The sequence below is a fragment of the Solanum verrucosum genome, unplaced genomic scaffold (genome assembly GCF_900185275.1).
Source record: "Solanum verrucosum unplaced genomic scaffold, falcon-dt-bn FXZP01000144.1, whole genome shotgun sequence".
Classification (NCBI taxonomy): domain Eukaryota; kingdom Viridiplantae; phylum Streptophyta; class Magnoliopsida; order Solanales; family Solanaceae; genus Solanum; species Solanum verrucosum.
This window is the reverse complement of record NW_026020773.1, coordinates 848,376-873,729: the sequence shown is the minus strand read 5'-3', so window position 1 is coordinate 873,729 and position 25,354 is coordinate 848,376. Positions and strand designations below refer to the sequence as shown.

The window sequence follows — 25,354 nt, the reverse complement described above, 5'->3', positions numbered from 1 at the left end:
TCTGATAGCAGCCAAATTTGCAAAATTTGAAGAAATCGTGTTTCCTGTTGATCTTTAATTTATTTTGTGTTTCTTCTCGGGACTAGAGAAATGTGTTTAATTATTATTCGTGAAAACAATCTTATGAAACTTACCCCTTATATCTCAATTTATAATGCATAGTTTGAATTCTCAAGAGTCAAATCCTTTAATTTTTATCGTAAATTCAGGCATGAAGTCTTTAAAATTTTAAAATAAAATTTATATATTTAAAAACTACGTAAAAATTACTATAAGTCATAATAATTGATCCACAAACCATCTTCAGAGTGGTCACATTTAAAGTGAAAGAATTAGAGTTTTTAATATTCACAAACCATCCTCGAAGGTTGAAATATCTTAATTAATCTCTAATAAAATACTTTTAATTTGCGATCCAGTTTTCTTCAAGGGTCATTACCTATTCCAACAAATTCCACAAGATACTTCATATAAAAAAATAATCTTAGTGAAGAAATTCCTTTTATATATTTGTAAATCGGTTTAAGAGTCATTGAAATTTAATTTTATCAAAAGATTCGAGCATGAGAAATTCGAAACTCTTGGAGGTCTCATAAAAATAAAATACCCTTTGCAATACGACTTTAATAGGCAGATCGTAAAATTACCTAATTTTTATACGTTATATTGATAGATAGGCCACTTACTATAAAACTACGTTCACTCCTCGAAACCCATAAGTCTCAGTTGTTTGTGAATAATTTGTGTTTCAAATTGAGACGATGATAGTTCAAGTATGGAAAATAAATAACTTATTATTCGAAAGCAAAATGCGCAAAAAAAGTGACATTCAAATTTTATTTTGACCATTATCTCTTAATTTTCTTTGCTCTTCATTTATTTGGCTATTCATTTTTCAAAAGTTCCAGACATCAATATCCAGCAGGTCCCATAAAAATAAAACACCCTTCTCAACACGGCTAAGACAGATTGACAAATGACAACATTTTCTCAAAGAAAAAAACAAAACAACACAAATTTGCAACATATGGAGAGAAGACATTACAAATCATCGTAACCTATAAGACTGAGAATTGTTGGATATGGTCCACTAATGTAGAGATGAGAATGGAGAACCAAACATGTTTGTATCATACACTTAGTAGGCGTTTGGTCATGCAATACCGTATCATGATATGGTATCGTGAGATGGAATCAACATTTGGACATGCGATTTTACGTTGATTCCATCTTATGATTCCATATCATGAGATGTGATTCCATATTCTCCAAAAACCATGATGTGAAATTATATGGGAATTCTATATCATGATTTGAGATATTTTAATACAAAAATTAATCCACGAGTTTATATTTTGTTAAAACAACCCCACGGACTTTTGGAGCTTGGAAAAATAGATTCAATATTTTGTTAAAACAACCCCACATTTATATCTACTAACCATTTATTTCATATGTAAACAAAATTTATAATCACATCATTACTTTTTAAAATTTATTATTCTCACCGACATAAAAATTATTATTCTCAAATCTCACCAACATATAGTCACTTTCACTCACACCAACCAATTGTTGAGTAACAAGTTTGTTCTGTTCATTTACTCCAACACTTAAATTTTATTACTTGTACCATTTTGCATTTATTACAACTATAGTTATATCTATTTGAACATGGAGTGAAAGATCTTCTCTTCATTTACTCTAATAAATTGATATGAAAGTTAGGTTGGATAGATTTAAATGCATAATTATTTATACTCAATCAAAATTTTTTGAAGAGCCCATGAAAGGTGTTCTTTTCATTTACTCCAATATATTGATGAAGCGAAAGTTAGGTTGGATGAAACAATTACTTAAGTGGAGAACAAATAGCTTTGTAATAATTTATTATGCAATTTTATAAATTTTTATTTATTTGATAAGATTGAATAAACAATTCGGGCTATTTTAATAGTTTTACAACTTATGAGATTTTTATGTCTATGAGGAACTATACAACACAAAAGTTCCATATTGCATGTCCAAACAAAACTTCAATTTCATCTCATGATACCATATCGCATGGCCAAACGGGCCCTAAAAGTGGTCATGATTAATGTGCGATAACAAACCTATTTTCGCCACTTTAATTAAGTCCTTGGCTGATTAGACCTCTAACACAAAACAACCCAAAATTTGACTTGAGAATGACAAAAAAAAATTGTCTGATAGCAGACAAATTAGCAAATTTGGAGAAAACGCGTTTCTTGTTGATGTGATATCATGTGAAGAACCATAAGTAAAGGTAGTGTGATATATATGAAAAGTTATACAAGCTCTAAAATCGCAAAAAAAAGTGTATCTCATGAACACACACTATGCACTTTCAAGAACAGTCATCAGAAACAAGATCTGGACATACCTCTGATTGTAAAGCAGAAATTTATTGGCTTTAAGACGTAGAATTGTTGGCTATAGTCCGTTACTTTAAAAATGAAAATGAGAACCAGACATGTTTGTATTAATATGTAATAACAAAACTATTATGGCCACTTTGACTAAGTCCTTGGCTGAAGGAGAATTGTTGGCTTTTCATTTTTTAAAAGAGCTTGAAAATAATTCCACACCATCATTATCTAACGAAAATATAACTTGAATTGATTAAGTGATTTTATATGTGAAATGACAATAATTAAGTAATTCTTATGTAGCAAAACAAAGAAAAGTGACGTTTCGAATAGTTGAGTGATTATGTGAAAAATCAACTCTTGACATCTACTACATGAATTAGAGATAATGTAACCAAGAGTTTTATAGATCTATAACTGAAAATTATTGGATATGATCCACTACTTTAGAGATAAGATTTGATAATCAGACATGTTTGTATCATATATTAAAAGTGATCATGACCGATGTCTCATAACAAAACTATTTTGGCCACTTTGACTAAGTCCTTGGCTGACGGAGAATTGTTGGTTTTTCATTTTTTAAAAGAGCTTGAAAATAATTCCACACCATCATTATCTACCGAAAATATAACTTGAATTGATTAAGTGACTTTTTACGTGAAGTGACAACAATTAAATAATTTTTCTGTTACAAAACAAAGAAAAGTGAATTTCTGAATAGTTGAGTGATTATGTGAAAAATCAACTCTTGACATCTACTACATGAATTAGAGATAATGTAACCAAGAGTTTTATAGATCTAAAATTGAAAATTATTGGATATGATCCACTACTTTAGAGATAAGAATTAATAATCAGACATGTTTGTATCATACATTAAAAGTGATCATGACCGATGTCTCATAACAAAACTATTTTGGCCACTTTGACTAAGTCCTTGGTTGACGGAGAATTGTTGGCTTTTCATTTTTTAAAAGAGCTTGAAAATAATTCCACACCATCATTATCTACCGAAATTATAACTTGAATTAGTGAAGTGACTTTTTAAGTTAAATGACAACAATTAAATAATTTTTCTGTTACAAAACAAAGAAAAGTGAATTTCTGAATAGTTGAGTGATTATGTGAAAAATCAACTCTTGACATCTACTACGTGAATTAGAGATAATGTAACCAAGAGTTTTATAGATCTAAAATTGAAAATTATTGGATATGACCCACTACTTTAGAGATAAGAATTGATAACCAGACATGTTTGTATCATACGTTAAAAGTGGTCATGTCATGACCGATGTCAAATAACAAAACTATTTTGGCCACTCTGACTAAGTCCTTGACCGAAACAACTCAAAATTTGACTTGAGAATGACTATATTTTCTCTGATAGCAGCCAAATTTGCAAAATTTGAAGAAAACGCGTTTATTGTTGATCTTTAATTTATTTTGTTTTTCTTCTTGGGACTAGAGAAATGTGTTTAATTATTCTTTGCGGAAACAATCTTATGTAGCTTACTCCCTCTATGCATTGTTTGAATTTTCAAGAGCCATCCTTTAATTTTTATCGTTAATTCAAGCATGCAATCTTTAAATTTTTAAAATAAAATTTATATATTTAAAAACTACATAAAAAATACTATAAGTCATAATAATTGATCCACAAACAGTCTTCTAAGTGGTCGCGTTTAAAGTGAAGAATTAGAGTTTTTAATATTCAAAAACCATCCTCGGAGGTTGACATAGCTTAATCTATCTCAAATAAAACACTATTAAGAAATTCCTTTTATATATTTGTAAACTCGATTTGAGAGTCAATGAAATTTAATTTTATCAAACTATTCAAGCATGAGAAAGTTTAAACTTTTGGAGATCTCATAAAAATAAAATATCCTTTGCAATATGACTTTATTAGGCAAATTGAAAAATCAGCTAATTTTTACACATTTCATTCAAATTGAGATGACGATAGTTCAAGTAGGGAAAATACATAACTTATTATTCGAATGTAAAGCTCGCAAAAAAAAAAGAGGGTGATATTCACATATATTGTTGACCATTATCTCATAATTTTCTTTATTCATTTTTCAAAAGTTCCACATCATGAGACATCAACATCTAGCAGATCCCAACAAAATAAAACACCCTTCTCAACACAGCTAAGACAGATTGAAAAATGACAACATTTTCTAAAAGACAAAAACAAACAACCCAAATTTGTAACAAAGACACTACGAATCATGGTAACATCTAAGACTGAGAATTGTTGGATATGATCCACTATTGTAGAGATGAGAATTGAGAACAGACATGTCTGTATCATACATTAAAAGTGATCATGACTGATGTCTGATAACAAAACTATTTTGGCCACTTTTGACTAAGTCCTTGACTGAAACAACTCAAAATTTGACTTGAGAATGACCACATTTTCTCTGATAGCTACCAAATTTGCAAATTTGATAAAAAACACGTTTCCTGTTGATTTGCAATTTATTTTGTTTTTCTTATTGGGACTAGAGAAATGTGTTTAATTAATCTTTGCGAAAACAATCTTACGAAGCTTACTCCCTCTATCTCAATTTATAATGTTTAGTTTGAATTTTCAAGAGTCAAATCCTTTAATTTTTATCGTAAATTCAGGCATGGAGTCTTTAAATTGTTAAAATAAAATTTATATATTTAAAAACTACTTAAAAATTACTATAAGTCATAATAATTAATCTGCAAATCATCTTCTAAGTGATCGCGTTTAAAGGGAAAGAATTAGATTTTTTAATATTCACAAACCATCCTCAAAGGTTGAGATATCTTAATCTATCTCTAATAAAACACTATTAATTTGCGATCCAATTTTCTTCAAGGGTCATTACCTACTCTAATAAATTCCACAAGATACTTCATATCAAAAAATAATCCGAGTGAAGAAATTTCTTTTATATATTTGTAAAATCGATTTGAGTCATTGAAATTTAATTTTATCAAAATATTCGAGCATGCAAAATTTGAAACTCTTGGAGGTCTCATAAAAATAAAATACCCTTTGCAATACGACTTTATTAGGCAGATTGAAAAATCACCTAATTTTTACACATTTCATTGACAGATATGCCACTTACTATAAAATTACGCCCACACCTCGAAATCCATAAATCTCAGTTGTTTGTGAATAATTTGTGTTTCAAATTGAAATGACGATAGTTCAAGTAGGGAAAATAAATAACTTATTATTCGAATGTAAAACTCGCGAAAAAAAAAAAGATATTCTATATCTACTATATTAGAAGAGCCCGTGGAAATGTTGGTATCAACATGCCTGCTTGGCATTTTGAAGGGTATTTTAGTTATTTAAGTTTCAATTGACCAATTGTCTCGGCGGAAAGTTCTATTTCTTATAGATGTTTTGTTATATTTTGTCTGTGTAGACGTTTTTGCCATTATGATTAGTGTATATTAAAGTAAAAAATGATGAAAAAGCAACCCTTCGTGTGGGCCCAACCTCACTCCTTGGACAACTTCTTTCCTCAACATATATTATCATTTCTTTCCTTTATATTTATCTAAAACATTGTTTAGTTATATGTATTATTTATTAACATTAACATGTGGACATTAGATTAAAAATATTGTTTAGCTGTAATAGCTTGATTGTCGCTAAACATGTACTTTTAATGACAATTAGCTCTTTGTAAGTGTCCCTAAAGTCTATAGCAAAATTGAATCTAATGTCGGTAAATGCTTTAGCATTCTTTGTTAATGTTTATATTTATTGCCGCTAAAAGTCATTTTTGTTATATTGGGAAGAAATTACATTTTTGTTTGGTTATTATCATTTATAACGTAAGATTTATATTGATACTTAATGTACTTACTAGATTTATTAGCAGTTTTTTTTAAACGTAACTTGCAACATTAAATTAAATCCATATTTATTAGTATAATCTTACATTTGAATTGTGAAGTTGACTTTTTAGTTTTATAAGACAAATAACATTAATTACATAATTAAACATTCGTATTTAGTTCGAGTTATTTTAAGGTTGTCAGTAGTTCAAGAATGAAACTAATAATTCGCGTCGAATTTACGAGTGTCTTTAATGCTTTTCTCTAAACAAATTGTATGATATAGTCTGAAATTAAATTAATATATACAAGTATTCAAATTCCTATAGAGTGCAACACAAAATTTCAATAAGAAAAAATAATATTGGATTTATTAGATATAAAATGAAAATATTATATTGGGAAAATGCATAAGTACCCCCAACCTATGCCCGAAATCCCAGAGACACACTTATACTATAGTAAGGTCCTATTACCCCCCGAACTTATTTTATAAATAGTTTTCTATCCCTTTTCGGCCTACGTGGTACTATCAACCAGATAACTTGAAAAAATTGTCAACACACGCTAGGCCTAGAAGATAGTGCCACGTAGGCCGAAAAGGGGTAGAAAATTATTTATAAAATAAGTTTGGAGGGGGGGGGGGTAATAGGACCTTAGTATAGTATAAGTGTCTAAAATTTCGGGCATACGTTGTTGGGGGGGGGGGGTACTTATGCATTTTCCCCATTATATTATGAACAACAGTAGTAGTCGAAACATAAATAAATTTCATGCCTATTAAAAAATAATAATTGACATGACTGTTTTACTGTTCTATCCATATTAACTACGTAATGTTTAATATTAAATCTTGAAAAATGAGTTGGAGAATAAATAATTAATGCTAACGTTAGTAATGAAAAATAATAATTTTCTTTTCTTGATATATTACAAGTGACAAATAAAAATAAAAATCTATTTTTAAAATAATGAAAGTGTAAAAATGAACACGGAGTATATCATAATTGAAATTGTTAGGCCGTGCGCAGCACGGGCGTTCTTCATCTAGTTCAAATATAGTTTTGACCATATATTATCTCTTAATTTTCTTTGCTCTTTCATTTATTTGGCTATTCATTTTTCAAAAGTTCCACATCATCAAACATCAATATCTAGCATGTCCAACAAAAATATAACACCCTTCTCAACACGGCTAAGACAGATTGAAAAATGACAACATTTTCTCAAAGACAAAAACAAAACAACCCAAATTTGCAACAAAGACATAACAAATCATCGTAACGTCTAAGATTGAGAATTGTTGGATATGATCCACTACTGTAGAGATGAGAATTGAGAACCATACATGTCTGTATCATACATTAAGAGTGGTCATAATCAATTTGTGATAACAAAACTGTTTTGGACACTTTGATTAAGTCCTTGCCTGAATAAGACCTCTAACACAAAACAATCCAAAATTTGACAAGAGAATGACAACATTTTTTTCTCCGATAGCAGCCAAATTAGCAAATTTGGAAAAAACGTGTTTCCTGTTGGTCTTTAATTAGTATAAGTTACGTACAATATCAAATCCTATGAATCCGAAACAATAAACTCAAAATATGATGATGGTTTCTAGCAAAACATTCTCTTTGCTTCAGTTTTTCACTCTTTTCTACCTCTTTACAGTTGCATTTGCTTCCACTGAGGAAGCAATTGCCCTCTTGAAATGGAAAGCAACTTTCAAGAACCAGAATAATTCCTTATTGGCTTCATGGATGCCAAATTCTAATGCATGCAGGGACTGGTATGGAGTTATATGCTTTAATGATCGGGTAAACACGTTGACTATTACAAATTCCAGTATCATTGGTACACTCTATGCTTTTCCGTTTTCATCTCTTCCTTTTCTTGAGCATCTTGATCTTAGCAGGAACAATATCTCTGGCACCATTCCACCTGAGATTGGTATTCTCACTAATCTTGTCTATCTTGGTTTGAACATCAATCAGATTTCAGGAACAATCCCACCACAAATAGGATCACTAGCCAAGCTTCAGATCCTCCGCATATTTGGCAACAATTTAAATGGCCCCATTCCAGGAGAAATAGGTTATCTAAGGTCTCTTAGAGCCCTAGATTTGAGTGATAACTCTCTTTCTGGTTCTATCCCTGCTTCATTGGGGAATTTCAACAACTTGTCTTTACTATATCTTTATAATAATCAGCTTTCTGGTTCTATTCCAGAAGAAATAGGTTACCTGAGGTCTCTTACTGAAATATTTTTGAACAGAAACTTTCTTAATGGTTCTATTCCTTCTTCATTGGGGAATTTGAACCACTTGTCTATTTTGTGTCTTTATGATAATCATCTTTCTGGTTCTATTCCTGCTTCATTTGGGAATTTGAACAACTTGTCTATCTTGTGTCTTTATGATAATCACCTTTCTGGCTCTATTCTTGAAGAAATAGGTTACCTAAGGCCTCTCACTATGCTATTTTTGGGTATGAACTCTCTTAATGGTTCTATTCCTGCTTCCTTTGGCAATTTGAGAAATTTGCAAGAGCTGTATCTCAATGATAACAATCTCACTGAGGAGATTCCTTCATCAGTGTGCAATCTGACATCACTGGAAGTGTTGTTTATGTCGAGAAACAACTTGACAGGAAAAATTCCACAATGTTTAGGTAATATCATTCGCCTCAAGGTTATGACGATGTCACATAATAATCTCAGTGGAGAGATCCCTTCATCTATTTCCAATTTAACATCACTACAAATTCTAGATTTGGGCAGAAACAATCTGGAGGGAGCAATTCCACAATGTTTTGGCAATATTCGTAGCCTCCAGGTTTTTGATATGCACAACAACAAACTTACAGGGACTCTTCCAACAAATTTTAGCATTGGAAGTTCACTTATAAGTCTCAACTTGCATGGCAATAAACTAGAGGGAAAAATACCTCGATCTTTGGCCAATTGCAAAAAGTTGCAAGTTCTTGATCTAGGAGAAAATCATCTCAATGACACATTCCCCATGTTGTTGGGAACATTGACAGAGCTGAGAGTTTTAAGATTGACATCGAATAAATTGCATGGACCCATTAGATCTTTAGGGGCTGAAATCATGTTTCCTAATCTTCGAATCATAGATCTCTCTTACAATGCCTTCTCGAAAGCCTTACCAACGAGTCTGCTTCAAAATTTGAAAGGCATGAGAACAATTGATCAAACCATGGACAAACCAAGTTATGAAGGAGATGGATATTACCAAGACTCGGTAGTTGTTGTATCAAAGGGATTGAAGCTTGAAGTTGTGAGAATTTTGTCTTTGTACACAGTTATAGATCTTTCAAACAACAAATTTGAAGGATATATTCCTGGTGTTCTGGGAGATCTCATTGCGATTCGGGTACTGAATTTATCTCATAATGGATTGCAAGGCCCTATACCACCATCACTTGGAAGCTTATCCGTAGTGGAATCACTGGACCTTTCGTTTAACCATCTTTCGGGAGAGATACCACAACAACTTGCTTCTCTTACTTCTCTTGAATTCTTAAATCTCTCCCACAATTATCTCCAAGGATGCATCCCTCAAGGACCTCAATTTCATACCTTTGAGGGCAATTCATATGAAGGTAATGATGGATTACGTGGATTCCCTGTTTCAAAAGGTTGTGGCAATGATCATGTGTCAGAGATAAATTATACAGTGTCTGCGCTAGAAGATCAAGAAAGAAATTCTGAATTTTTCAATGATTTTTGGAAAGCCGCCCTGATGGGCTATGGCAGTGGATTATGTATTGGATTATCCATAATATATTTCATGATCTCAACTGGAAATATGAAATGGCTTGCAAGAATCATTGAAGAACTGGAACACAAAATTATCATGCGAAGGAGAAAGAAGCGGCAAAGTCAAAGGAACTACAGAAGAAGAGATAATCGTTTCTAGACAAGTTACCAATAAAGAAGGATTCAATTTCAGAACTTCAGGTATTCAAGCTAAGATCTACACTAATCTTTTTTAGTTTATTCTAACTATTAATATATTAGTTTACACGTTTTTTGTTAATAACAACAACTAATTAATGCTCAATATGAAGCATATTTGTGTTTCTAACAACTTCAAGAAGCTAAAGATTTGAAAAGCTTGGAAGTTGTTATAACAGTGGCTACTAAATTCAATCAGTGAGCAACTCTCAAGTATTTGACTCACTATCTAATTTTTTCAGATGCCGAGAATAAGAAGATGTTGGCGTAATGGATTTGCCTTTTAGTGTCTTTTTAGTTTTATAAGTAAGTTTCTTCTTAACTTGGAAAATGTAATATTATGAATTTTTGATGATATATAAAGTTTATGTAAGTTTCTAACGCTATTCAATAAATGTTGTGTGTATTGAATGAAATGTATGCATTTCTCTGATCCCTAACTTACAGTTCAAAGAATCTAAGAGGGACTTAGTCATGAATAAATTTTTGAACAAGCTGAAGAATGTGTTATCTTGTCCCTATTTAGCTCGAGAAAGAAGTGAAGGCAGAGTGTTGGGTGTCCCTGGGTTGCTCGCTGCTGCCTCAACGTGTGCTGAGGTTTTGCAGCAGTCTAAAGAGAGAGCGTTGAGAAGAGCTAAATTAGAGGAAGATATTTATCGTGCGATAGAGGAAAGAGCATTAACAAGGAAGAATAACGAGTTCGTGACAAGTGATTACATTTACTGGCCAAGGGAATTGCTTTAATGGATATGAGAACACAAACAATTTGGATTTGATGATCATAACTAGGGGTGGCAAAATGGATAAATAATATGGATATCCGCTCATATTATCCATTTTAAATGAGTTGGGTATCCAACTCATTTAAAAATGGGTAAAAAATGAGTAATACCCACATTACTCATTTAAAAGTGGGTAGTTAAATGCATAAAATGGGTAAAAGCAAACAAAAAAAGTGATAAAGGTAAGAAATTAAAAATTAAAATTTTTAATGGGGTGTGGAGGGGGGGGGGAGGGTCTGGTAGAGGGGTGTGGGGGGAGGGGAGGTGGTATGGGGTGGGGTGGTAATTTTTTCAAAAAAAAATTTAAAATTTTAATGAAAAAATTTAAAATTTTGTTAATTTTATTTTGGGATGGGGTGTTGAGGGAGGAGGGGGGGGGGTAATTTTTTTTTTTTTTTTAAATTTAAATTTTTTTGATGAAGTTTTTTTTTTGTGGATGGGGTGTGGAGGGGCTGGAGGCTGGTAGGGGGTAGGGGTTGTTGGGGGGGTGGGGGGGGTGGTAGGGAGTGGGGTGGTAATTTTTTTTAAAAAAAATAAAATTTTTGTTTTTTTTTTTTGGATGGGGTGTGGAGGGGGGGGAGTGGTAGGGGGTAGGGGGCTGGTAGGGGGTGGGGTGGTAATTTTTTTAAAAAAAATTTAATGAAAAATTTTAAAATTTTGTTTTTTTTTTATTGGATGGGGTGTGGAAGTGGGGGGGGGGGGCTGGTAGGTGGGTGGGGTGGTAATTTTTTTTAAAAAAAATTAATGAAAAAATTGAAAATTTTGTTAATTTTTTTTGGGATGAAGTGGGGGGGGGGGGGTAGGGGCTGGTAGGGGTGGGGTGGAAATTTTTTATTTTTTTTTACATTTTTTTGGGATAGGGGGGCTGGTAGGAGGTGGAGTGAAGTAATAAAAAAAAAAATTATTTTAATTTTTAAAGCTTTTAACAAGATTTCTATTATAATATGGGTAAATATGGTTATCCATATTATCCATTGGGTAACTCGTTTTTACTCATTTAAAATGTGAGTCGAGTCGAGTAACTTATCAATTTTTATTTAACTCGTTTTTTGATCGACTCATATTCGGCTCGACTCACTCGTTTGCCACTCCTAATCATAACAGAGTTGTGTTTCAAATTTCTTTTAGAATAAGTTTGTAACATTTTTAATTTTTTTGATAACCGAGAAATCCATCGGTGATCCGCCCTTTGGGCCTATCACAGCTTTCTAAACTCGATGGATAATGAGCCCGCCCCTATACCCTTCTCCACTTAAATACCAGGCTTCGCTTTGTTACATTTACTGCACATTTTGTTTATTTTGTATGTATTTATTTATAATCGAATAATTATGTTGTTCCTTTATTGTTAGAGCATTGTCCTAAAACTGCTAATTGGCAACCTAATAATAAGTTGTGCTTCAGCCCCTGCTTTTATAAAGTTATACAGATATAGATTTGAAAATGTTAATCTTTTGCATAATTATCTACGAAAAAGGGTCACTTTTGCTCTTTTTACTCCGAGAAATAGTTTAAATGTATCATCCGTTTAAGTTTTCAGTCGTAACTAACCATGGGGCTATACATTTGATTGCCTCTAACCCTAATCGAAAAGGACACGTGGAGAGTCAGCAACACAAATAAATAATCTCGAATTATCTTATAACTAGTAAAATTATCCACGCTTCGCGCAGGAATTGAATATCATGAAATTTATAAAATAATACTTAAAACATATCCGTCATTAAAACTAAAACATTATATTATCTTACATACAAGATTACGTAGTAACAAACATTAATAATGTAAAGGAAAATGAAAATTATTACATCTTACTCCCTCCATTCCATATTAATTGAATTTTTGAGGTGTTTCACACCCTTTAAGAAAAATAGATTAAGACATAAATTGAACATAGTTTTCCATTTTTACCCTTATTAATTATTGTCAAATTTATAATTAAAATAACTAAACATTAATTAAATTTTATTGAAGTCATCACATTGAAAATCCAAATGAAGGGTAAAATTGGAAGAATATTTTAAGTCTTAAAGATTGAACAATTAAGTTAATTTGAAAAATGAAAAATGCCTCAAAAATTCAATTAATATGGAATGGAGGGAGTATCATTTATCTTTAACTGTAAAAATACATATCAGGATCTGTAACATAAGCAATTGTGTTAGTGAGTCACTCAACAGGAGCAAAGTACACAAATATTTAATTGTGAAGAAGAAGAAGAAGAAGAGGAGGTTCAGAATTTTCATTGTTTTAAAATGAGAGGAAATCCCTCTATTTATAGATAACAAAGGGTAGTGTGAACAAATGTTTATTGTGCCTTATCAGAAAGGTTATCACTATTTGGAAAAGTTGCAACCCTTCGGAAAGGTCACAACCTTTCATAGAAGTCACAACTTTTCATAAAAGTCGCAAGTCTTCATTAAAGTCGCAATTTTTCATAAAAGTCGGAACTTTTCATAAAAATCACAACTTTTCATTAAAGTCACAAATTTTCATAAAAGTCACAACTTTTCATTAAAGGGGAAGACTAATTTTGAAAATAAATAAATTAAAAGGAAATTATGGTTTGTGGTGGCGTCACGTAGGCGGGTCTAAGGTTCTCTTTTATATATATACTAGGTAATTTACCCGCGCATCTTTCTAAGCTTTTGAACAACATTTCCAATAATCGACTGTTATAAGAAGAAAATATATATATATTTAATGAATGATTAAAAATATCTTCATATCTAATCATTTTTATCTTTTACATAATTTATCATAAGATATGTGATGATATAATTGTCTTGTTAAAACTGAGTGATGTTTTTTATGTAGTGATTAAACATCATTTTTTCTATTTTTTTGTACATGAAAAATATAGAATCTGATAATTTTATGGTTAGAATAACTCCTTGTGAAAAAAATTAGGTGAAAGTTTTTGATAATCAATATTAGTTATAAATAAGTTAAGACCGTTAAAAATGTACACCACAACAACATAAATACATTTTTTTAGAGACAATCTACTTCTCGGAGGTCAAACGTTCACCACTTTTCGTTATTATTACTTTGTTACTCTAACAAAATATATAGAAGGAGAAAAATAAATTTGAAACAACAGCAAAATACTATTGTTGACCCTTTTTAGAAATTCGTTCTTTATTAAACTACATCTCTGAAGGCCCTTCTAGATGCTTCATCAATGCAATTTTACGACTTTTTCAGAAATATGTATGTATAATTGTTGCATTATGAAAGTACAAGTAGATCAAAATGTTGGATTATAGACTTATGTTAAAGAAATATTCTCGAACATGAAAAAATTAAAAAATGAGTTTAACCTAGATAACTCAAATGCTCAGCAATGACTTGGGACATGAAGGACAATAAATCTATGCTAATAGACATATCTTTTGTAGCTTAAAATATTACTTTTATTTAGAGTAGGTTTTGTTTCATATCCTTCAAATTAAGTTTGCCGAAAATAGTCATAACTCACACAAAAAATATTTAGAAAAGCCAAATGAGAAGGAAAAAAAGAAAATCATTAAAAGGACGAAAGGTTTGTCAAAGTGAGATCATATACATACCAAACGCAAAAATAATCAATACAATTTTAAGGAGACAACAAAACTGCGAGAAAAGAAACATACATTCATTCTAACCAAGAAATTTCACATGTTTTGAAATAACATACCTCAAAAAATTAATTAATACTTTAATCAACTTTCAATCTTTAAAATACTCATAATATCCACTGATAAAATTTAGTAAAAATAGATAACAACAACATAAAAATCAAATAATATGGGCATGCTAAGTTATTAACTCTCAGAGAATTTTCTAAAGAACACAAAATCTCATCCTTGTATGTGAAGGGATGACGTTGTTGATGAAGAAATTAGAGATTTGTAAGGGCCTTTTTTATTGTACCTTCAACAATTACAGTAGAGAAAACTTGCTTAAATACTAACAACAATGTTTAAAGCATGTACTCAAAAATAACAATTAATAATATATGCATAAATAAATGACGGTAAAAAACATATCAGATCTGTAACAATATAATGAAACAGAATGGAAAAAAACAAGCCCACTGAATGCACAGTGTCCCCTTAAGAAAATTATTCCTATCTAGTACCCGAGATTTAAAGGAATACATCCTCTCAGGATAGAACAATTCTATTCACCAGTGTATTGATAAAAAACAATGGTGTCAGTGAGTCATTCAACATGAACAAAATACACAAATATTTAATTTTCCAAAAGTAGAAGAAGTTCAAAATTTTTGTTATTTTAAAATAAGAGAAATTCTTCTATTTATAGACAATAAAGGGTAGTGTGAACAAATGTTTATTGTGTCTTATCGGAAAGATCACAATTCTTTAAAAAAGTTACAACCCTTCGGAAAAGACACAACCTTTCATAAAAGTCACAATTTTCATAAAAGTCGCAACTTTTCATGAAAGTCGCAACTCTTCATAAAAGACGCAATTCTTCATAAAAGTTGCAACTCTTCCTTGTTGCCCAATACCTAACCACCAGTGGCACAGTTGCCCAATACCTATGTTGGTGGGAGGTAATAGGTACCCGGTGAAATAATCGAGGTTTGCATAGGTTGCTTCTGGATAACACCATTATTAAACAAAATGCACACACACTAGCACATGAAAGTAAAAAATTTCATGACAAGGGATGAAAGAAGGTCATGCCAGGATTGACTTTATCAAATGACAAATACATTGTTTGTAGCTTTTGGACAACCATTTATCACTCAAAGAAGAGACCAACAAGTGATGCATCACAGCATTTTTGGAGCAAAATTATGTACATAAAACTGACAGTAATCATGTTTTATATATGGTGAAACTCCATAAGAACTAGTCCAAGATATTGACTTCAAGGATTTCTAAGTGCAGCCAATCTCTTCCCAGTTCATCGATCCCCGAACTGCCAGCACGAAAGCACAACAACGAAATGTACATGAAGCGAGTTAATGAGATCAAAGAGCATGAAAAAAACACTTCATACATTCACAGTGCCATCAGAGGATGCAGATGCAAAAACAGCTTCTTGCTGAGACACCATGATCGCCGTGATGCAGGTAACACCTTTTTTGTGGGCATGTGGCACTTGTAAGACATATCTTCACTATCGGCAAAAATATAATTAGTCAAGCAGGAGAACTGGCTGTAATTGAACATTAATCAAGTGTTGTTTCTTTAAATTCTCAAGCAAAGACTACAACTAAATGCCTTCTTTTACCCACTCAAGGAAGACAAAAGAAAATTCAGGACTCAGAGAAAAGAGATGCTATATTAGCATTGTGTTTTTAAGACAAGAAAATATGAAGGACTTAAAGGCAAATACATGTTTTTGATGAAAAAGGTAAAGAGACAAATACATTTTTTTGATGAGAAAGGTAAAGAGGCAAATACACCTTTAAGAAGAATAATAAGAAAATCAGAAAACAAATTGTAGCTATTTTAACTGTCCATTCTATAGTCTTGGTGATAAGTTTCAAGGATACTGGCTTACCATCTCAAACTATCTTTTTCTCTCTCAATCCAAGAAAATGAAACATTTTTTAGTATATCATTCTTTCCTATTGGGGGTTGAGGGAATCAGTGTAGTGTAACAAGAGAATGTTGGAACAAGCAAATGACTACCTTCGCATCCACAAGAGAATACTCCCACAAAATTATTACACCTTCCGCATCTCCAGAAAGCAAAAAATGTTGTTACAGCTGCTTAGCTGCAATACACAAAGCTTTACTTAATAATTGATAGAAGCTGCAGTGACAAACCTTCGGAACATTTGTTCATAGAAGCAAGGAAATAAAAACTTCTCTAGAAAAGGAAATAATTGGGTGCGTTCTCATATTCAATAATACTAATACAACAATATTCCTAGTGGGGTCTGAGAAGGGAAGTGTGTATGCAAAACTTAACATTACCTTATAAGGTGATATTCAATAATACACTACACAAATAAAAAGAGATAATTACAGCTTTTCTCTCACCAACAATAAGGAAAAAGAACGTTTTATAAATTGCTCATTGTTTGTACATTTAGCAAACTATTTACATTTAGCTTGAATATCCAGTCATTACAACAACAACAACATACCCGGTGTAATCCCACAGGTGGGGTACAGGGAGCGTGGGGAGGGTAGAGTGTACGAGACCTTACCCCTACCTCATGGAGGTAGAAGCTGTTCCCGAAAGACATGTAAAATATTTACATATTTAGCGACTCGACAGAAAAGGTGATTAATGAAGCAGGTAATTTTTGAATGTTATAGAACAACTAAGTTAAGTGCAAAAGCCATACTCGGGGAAAAAAGGGTAAAAATTATGAGTAAGGAAAAGATCTAACATAATATTAGTAAATTAAGGTTCCTTAGATCTTTCATCCCCTGCTTTTCAGCTGAAGTATTGTAATATGAACAGCTAATGATACTAGTCCTCCACAACCACTAACTTTTATAACTAAGACTAGACTAGTAAAATAAGTTAGAAGTAACCTAATTAGTTAATGAAACCATTATTTACACCACTTATAGCAACACAAATTATACTCCCTCCGTTTCAATTTGAGTGTCTTAGTTTGACTATGCACGCTAAGAAAGTAATGGAGATTTTTTAAATCTTGTGATCTTAAAAATGACATGTAATATGTTGGATTTAATGAGTTGGTATATATAGAAAGAGGCATTCTTTTTTACGAAGACTAAAAAAGAAAATAACACATAAATTAAAATGGAGTACTTAGCTTCCATCACCTAACTCTCCAATTCTGCAACCTAACTAACTATGTTGGAACAACTGTATCAAGGCCAAATATAAGCACAAATATCTAACACTTTGTTACATGTTACCAGTTTCAAAAAAAATATCTAACACTTTGTTTGGATGGTTGTTGTTTCATAATGTCTCGTATTGCATTATTTTGATGGATACAATGACCGGATAGATTAAATCATTTTCCGTTGTTACATAATGTCACACATCAATAATTTGAAGGATAAATCTACAAGTAAAAATAGGGTATGGGGTGGAGTTACCATAAAAAATATGGTTAAGGATAAAATATGATAGGAAAAAAACAAAATGAGAAAAAAAAAAGGGAATGACAGATCACACCAAGGCGGTCTTAAACAAAATGGGACTTTTCATCTTACCTAAAGATTAAATGATACAACACAATAAAATTTTAAGGTACTATCAAAACAAACATTATATTTAAACTAACAACACAATACAAGGTAACATGTGATCCCACCAAATCGGTTTTATACAAAATGAGACGTTTCGTCTTACCTAAAGATGAATTTAACGCTACCATACGATAAAAATTAAAGAACAATCAAGACGAGCGTTAAATTTAAACTAACAACACAATACAATACACTAGGTAACAACCATCCAAACAGGCTGTAAGGTAAAAAATGGTAACATGCGATCCCACCAAATCAATCTTATATTACCTAAAGATGAATTTAACGCTACAATAAAATAAAATTTAAGGAACAATCAAAACAAACATTATATTTTAAACTAACAACATAATACAATACAATTGGTAATAACCATCCAAACAGGCTGTAAGTTCTTTTTTTTTAAAAAGGCAGTACCTTTGAATGCAAACTTGCTATTGGGAAGCCAAAGGGTACAATTCACAGAAGCTTTATGACCGGGTAGAGTAGTCAAGATTTGAGCTGTCTGATTAAGAAATATACAAACATAAATTTCAAAAAATTAATACAAATATTCAAGCTGAAAGTGGAAAAAGAAGAACCTTTGGACAGAAAATGGGAACAGCATTTTGGGCACCAAAAGAAACTAAACCAGAAGCACCCCATGAAACGTTATACACTACTCTATTACACCCTGCTCCAATAAAAACTCTCTCTACTTCCATATTTTGCACAATTTGAGTGGATTCGCCGTCGACGGCAGTGTGACGACGGAGAAGGAGAAGTTACAGTAAGATGACGGAGCAAAGATGATGGCTTTTCTCGATTCCGTTAATGGCGGTTCACGGCGGAGGTGGAGGAGTTGCAGTGAGATGACGGAGCAACGGTGGAGGTCGACGGCGGCGGAGATTTTTACTCGCTGCCGGTAACGGCGGTGTGACGGCGGGAGCAGAGAAGAAGCAATTCAGTAGAATTAACAAATCTTATTTTCAAGGCCCAAATAAACCCAAAACTGACCCATGTAGGTAAGCCCAATATTTTATGGACTCATATTGCTTTTGACCCATTTAATTGTACGATTTGTCTAGTCTTTAATTTTTGTTTTTCGTAATCGAATAAATGTCTAATGAGTATTAAGTTTTTTTTTTAAATATGGGACATAATATAAAAGATATTGTAATGTAAAGATATAAACTTATGTCCTGTGAATTCTTTTTTTAATCATGAAGAATAAAAGTTAAAGACTAACACAACTTTTTATTTTGACTGGCTGATTTATGACAAAATTTTCATAAGACAATCTGTTTTAACATCTCCATTAAACGTGTATCTATATTTTTTTTTAAAAAGAACTACATATATTATCACTTCAAATATGCAATGTCAGAGCTTAAACTTGACAAAGTTTGAAGTTATATATGACTGCTCAATTTCAATCATTTTTGCCTAAAGTTCAATCATATTATTAAAAAAATAACAAAGTTGACAATTTAGAGGTTAAAACAAAAATATTTAAGTAGTTGAGTGACTTTGTAAGTAAATAGACATGGTTAAGCGGTGTTTATATTACCAACAAAAAGAAACATATTTTGCTAGGTAATTTTGAATTTTTGGATGATCTCTGAGTAATGAACTCAGTTTTTATTTGCAATCCACTTCAGACTCAATAATCGTCTAATTCATACATTACAAATTGTAACCCATTATATATATATATATATGAAAAAATCAATAAAAAGACAAACAAAATAACCCAAATTTAACTTAAGAATGATAAGATTTTTTCTAATAAAATACAGACAAACAAAACGTGAATAAAAAAGAGTAATAAAGGGCAGCCAAATCTATATCTATATATTATCCTTATTTAGAAGAGGGAGTTGTGAAGGACTAACACAACTCCAAAAAGTTGTTCTTAATGTAATTTAAGTTGTACTATGTTAGGGCCCATTTTATTCAACAACTATTGTATTAACATCTAAGTTGTACTATGTTAGGGCCCACTTTATTCAACAAGTATTGTACTAGCATTGATGATACATAAGTATTAATTATAACTTGGCGTGTAAATTCTTTTAAGGCCCCACGTGTCTTTGTTTTATTATATATATATTTTACTGTACTTAACAAAGATAATTATGTAATTTTACCATTAAATTTAGGGGAAACTGTTTAAATTGTACACTGAAGTTCAACACCAGTGTGAGACGCGTGTACTCTATGAAACACGTGTAATGTATCCTAGATAGAGAAATATAGGACCCTATACTCTTTGGTCCGTATTTCATTCTCTCTCTTCTTACTTCACTGTGATGTTTGCTTTGATATTTTTTCTTCCCAATTTTCATGCTATTGCTCTCTTCAAATCTTTGAGATTCAGCCTAACTTTGATGAATATAGGTTGGTTTTTTTTTAATATAACTTTTGAATATAGGAATCATCATTTGGTATGTGTATCTTAGTTTCTTATTTTTTGCATACAATTTCTAGCTAAGATTTCTTCATGCATGTTTAATTGCCTGATTCACACATGCTTTGTGTTTCTTTGATGAATTTTGTCCTTGTAATCAATTTATTTCTATAAAGTTAGATGTCTTTCAAAAATCTAAAATTTCAAAGATAACTTAAATTTAAAGTGGATTGTGCATCCAAGTTGTTTGATAATATGCCTCAGTTAACTTATTCGGAGTTTCCTGTTGTCATTCTCCTTTTTGGATTGTAACAGGATAGAATTTATCATCAAATGGGTAAAGACACTTTAATAAGAAAGTCAATTTATCTTCATATTGATCATTCTAGGGCTACCATTCAAGACTTGAGGTACTATAGGTGTTGAGACTATTCGTGTTGCTTCCAAATTAGTTATAGTCTGTTATGAGTTAATTAGATATTTTATCTCATTATTTCCAATTGTGTATAGTTGTAGAATCAAGTTAGTTAGGCATATATTTTCCTTCTCTTTGTATAAATATATAATCTGTAGGACTCTTTGACCAATTTTCACGATAATGAGATCCTAGGCAGTTTCCAATTTCTGTATATATATATATATATTGAAGAATTCTCCATTAATGGAGTTCATCAAGCTTTAACCCAAGCTAAAGTAAGCTGAATTTAACAATAATATTTCATTTTCAACTTTTGTTGTTCCACTTGGTGATCTACTTTTTTTTTTAAATAGACAAGTAACAAAAATGCAAGGATGATATCCAGTGGGAGCTAATTTTCTACATATTAAAAGAAGTTTTATTGTATTAATTTGATTATTAGATATCTCCTTTTATAGGTAACACGATAAATAGCTCTTCATCTTTAAGTCATATTGTGCATACATTCCACTAAACGATAACACAGAGAGATTGTTACTCAGAAGAGTACAAGAATCGTATTGTATAGTCAACATATACAACCGGTTAAAATAGTCTAATGAGAAAATATATGTTCACGTTTGTAGTTGCAAACGAGATTGACTTGGTATATTTTAGAGCACACACATTTAAATTCATGATCTTATAACGAAAAAAATGAAACACAATTAGATAGTTCAGTGATGAAAATTTCATGCTGAGTTTTTCAAACATGCTATTTGAATATGGTCACTAACCATATATTTAATTAGTTATATTTTCTTTATGTATTCTATATTTTTCTTGCTTGCTTAGAGATTAGCTATATTTTTCCAGTTTTTTGGGATTAGAGTATATTTACTTGATTTGAATTCATTGATAAGTCATAATATTGTAAGCTTGATGTCTTGATTGTCTACAGAAGCGTATGTTTAGGGAGGGTGAGTGCTAGCATCTTTAACAATGGAGAGAGGTATTTTGGCGAGCAGCTCAGAGGGAGTTTATACAACAATCACTGGGTTAATCAGTTGTTAAGAAGTTTGAAACCGGAGAAGGAGGAGAGCAAGATCAAACCCGAGGTTGCTTTCTCTGTTATCGCTATACAGAATGACAAAGAGACTCTGGTAAAATTTAATTATTTCTCTTCAATAAGACATGTTTGCTTCAACTAATGTCACAATTAGTGTGTAAATATGATGAAAATAAGTTGATATGTGTGATATGAAATATATATTGCGAATGAAAGCGGATGCAACATTTAAGCTTGATAGGTCCAGTACATAAGATTTTTAGTGTTGAAGCACACTTATGAAATTATGGCTCTGTCTTAAGGGAACTGCTAATTTCTTAAATTATTTACAGTCGGATAAATATTTCTCACCCCCGATAGTCATCGGGATCCACAAACTCTGTCAAAATCAAAGAAAAGAGATAGGGTTCAACCTTGAATCGATCAACTGGTTAGGCAGTTTGACTATCACAAGCTCTTGCTACCTGAAGATTTTCTGCAAAGAGAATTTCCTACTAGAGGGCATAACATAGTATAGTTGTCCAAATCATCTCTTGCTCTTATCATTTGAGATGCAAGCTTTAATTTGCATGTTATGCAGCTATTTAAGATTAAGCACCTGAGAAATCACTTGTTATGTCCAGTTAGAAGCTATTAATAGTGCAACATATTTATTAAAAATATATTTTCTATCAATTGCTAAGAAGTTTGAGGTTCTTGGAGCCATGAGCACTAACGCCTGAGATGTTTAGAGTTTCTAAATAATGGTCTGTCAATGTTTACAAAGGTTTTCCTGTATTTCCTTTCTCCTAGCATATTTGCTATCGCCTTTGTCATGCTTCTTTAGTATCTATATTAGGCTCTATATACAAATATATAATGTGTAGTCTAGAATTTTTCAGCTTTGTCTAGATTGATTCTTTTTTAGAACAGCAAAACTCTCAGAAAGAAATTTTACAATTCAACAAGTTATTTAAATCCATCATCTTTAATTTGTTTAGAAGTATGAATTATAGTGATTAAAATAGTATGTTAAATGGTCTCTTATGTATAGTTAATGCTAAGTCGAGTTGAGAGTGATATTAGATTTATAGTAGTTATTACTAATAGTTGGAAGAACTTCTCATATTTCGTAATAAATTATAGTAAACTTTATCCCCTTTACGAGCCTATCAATGTGTCAGCTAACCTACTTGAGAGAGTTTTTTTTTTTTGATCAACTAAATATTTTGTGGTTCTGTTGAGAATGATATTGGTACTTCATGGTTTTCGTTGATAAGAGACAATGGCTTTTTAGTGTATCTTTCTTAGTATTGTAATTGAATTTGGTAAAAGCCAAAAGTTGATTTTTGCTTTGGTGGGTTTGAGCAGGACTGAGGACTTTGTTGCGGCATTGGATGAGTAAAGAAAGCCAAGATGTATTTATTTCATTGTTTTAGTCTTTTTTTTGTGCAAATTGGTCGGAAAAACTCAATATTTGTTTGTTTCCCTGTCTTTTGAATTGATAAACTTGAGCCTTGAAATATAATGCAACTTAGACTTTCTTCTTTCCTTACGACTGTTTTTATGTGTCTTCCTTATTTTGGATTTTTTAATTACTAGAAACAAAACATTACTAGGTTCTTAGATTAATGGAACAGTCTCACTTAGTATCAGGATCATGATCAATCATTCGATACCACGGAGGATGCCCTAGAGAAAATGTGTGCTACTTATTTAAGGTTTTTGCTGCCTCAGTGACCAATTTACAGGTAAGTCAATATGCTTCTTTCTGTTAGATTACCTTAATTAACTCTTGACTCTAACCAAATGAGATTAGTCGATTTTAGTAGATATTAACATCTATTTGGATTTGATTTTTCATTTTATTCTGACACTTGATAATTATGAAAGGCCACTATTTCAAATTCTTTGTATATAGTGTTGTTATGATTTATGAGATGGTGTCATTTTCATTACGTGTATTTTTTCCCTTTGTTGTGTGAATCCCAATTTGGATATGAGAACTAAACATGTGAGCATGTTTTTGTTAGTACTGGATCCCGTTCTACTGTAGTCTTCTGAAATTTGGTAAAATAGCTGTTGAAAAAAATTCTATTCTAAAATTGATTATTTTTCATTCCAAGTGATCTTAAAAGGAGAGAATCAATGAAAACATGAATTGTCAATTCTGTGATTTTTGGTAAGACTAAGAATTCAAATATTTAATATCTCTTTAATAAGTGTATTCTCTCTTATAATTTAAGAAATTCTTATCTGCACTAGACTTTCTTTTATAGTTATATACTACCTTGTGTAACAAAGTTATTATAATCAGAAACCTTGGGAGCATATGTCATGTATTTGAGAAAGTGAATAGGGCAAGAATGTAACAAGTCAAATGAATATCAATTACTTTGCTATATTTTCTTCATGAGCTGAATAGCTCTTTAGTTCAAATTCATAATCCAGAGCTGATGAATCCGAAGCTTAAATGAAATATTTTGATGTCAATTTTTAAAAAAATAAGTGGCAGTTAGTATAAGACAAAGAACAAAGAAAAAAAGTTAATATTCTACAGTTATCTTCTCCTCACTAGAGGTGATTTTTGAAATATTTATTATCTTGTGTTTCTCTTATTCAGTATTGAGAAGGAAGACACTGTTATGGGGAGATCACACCATTATGAAATGTGATAACTTGAAAATATTTAAAACTATAATGCTGTGAAATAGTGATGTTAGTTGTTAGTAATAAAGAGATAAAAGACATAGTTATGTCAACGTTAGAAAACAGCTAGCCGCCAAAATGCATTAGAAGTCCTTCGTTAAAATAAAAAAGGTGTAGAGAGTGACAAAGAAAAACTGAATGTGTAATTTATTATTTTTGTATAAATGGATATTTGAAGGTCTTATATGCATATATGTTTTTTTTTGTACTTAAATATAATTTTTGTTCATCATTTTACTGGTAATTTGTAATATATATTTTTTTCAGTTCTTTCAAGTCCAAGTTTATTAGTTGATTTGTATTCGCTTGATTTTCTAGGTACCTCCAGCTCTTCTACGTTGTAATTATTGGGATGCAGAGGATTGACTACTAAGCTTAGGAATCTAGCTCCAACTTATTGTAAATATTGAATTAGACTATGTTTGTGTTGTATTTGAAGCAAAGGACTCAACTATTTAAAATTATTTGTATATATACATTTTTCTTATTAGATATTGATGCTTCTTCATTAATCATTTGCTTTTCTTTAGTGAAATTCGTTCACTACTTATAATTCCATAAAATGCATGTAAAATTATTGATGAGAAGTTGTTGTGAAATTGCTTACTCTTTAGT

General features: G+C 31.3%; 2 protein-coding genes and 1 long non-coding RNA gene across 5 annotated transcripts in view; 2 read left to right on the top strand and 1 right to left on the bottom strand.

The window, feature by feature from the left end:
* Positions 1–25,354, bottom strand: part of LOC125813036 (elongator complex protein 2) — a 105,006-nt gene that overhangs the window by 34,065 nt on the left and 45,587 nt on the right. Inside the window, exons 1-2 of one of the 3 annotated variants that reach the window (XM_049492528.1) lie at positions 18,778–19,079; positions 18,614–18,701 (exon numbers count right to left, since the gene is read on the bottom strand). In XM_049492528.1, the coding sequence (XP_049348485.1) occupies positions 18,614–18,701; positions 18,778–18,900 (211 nt within the window). In that variant the 5' untranslated portion in view covers positions 18,901–19,079. Of the gene's footprint in view, positions 1–16,645; positions 16,732–18,613; positions 18,702–18,777; positions 19,080–25,354 lie in introns of those variants that run through there. The other 2 variants (XM_049492530.1, XM_049492531.1) reach the window with 2 other exon arrangements.
* On the top strand, positions 7,838–10,174 carry LOC125813039 (receptor-like protein Cf-9 homolog). The gene has a single exon (XM_049492534.1). It carries the CDS (start codon positions 7,838–7,840, stop codon positions 10,172–10,174), a length of 2,337 nt encoding a protein of 778 aa, XP_049348491.1.
* LOC125813045 (uncharacterized) lies at positions 20,474–22,100 on the top strand. Its single transcript, XR_007442043.1, has 2 exons — positions 20,474–20,575; positions 21,944–22,100. It is a non-coding gene; the product is annotated as an uncharacterized LOC125813045 (long non-coding RNA).

Excerpts from the sequence above, each read along its gene's own strand:
- LOC125813039 (XM_049492534.1), top strand. The coding sequence starts at position 7,838 with ATGATGATGGTTTCTAGCAAAACATTCTCTTTGCTTCAGTTTTTCACT.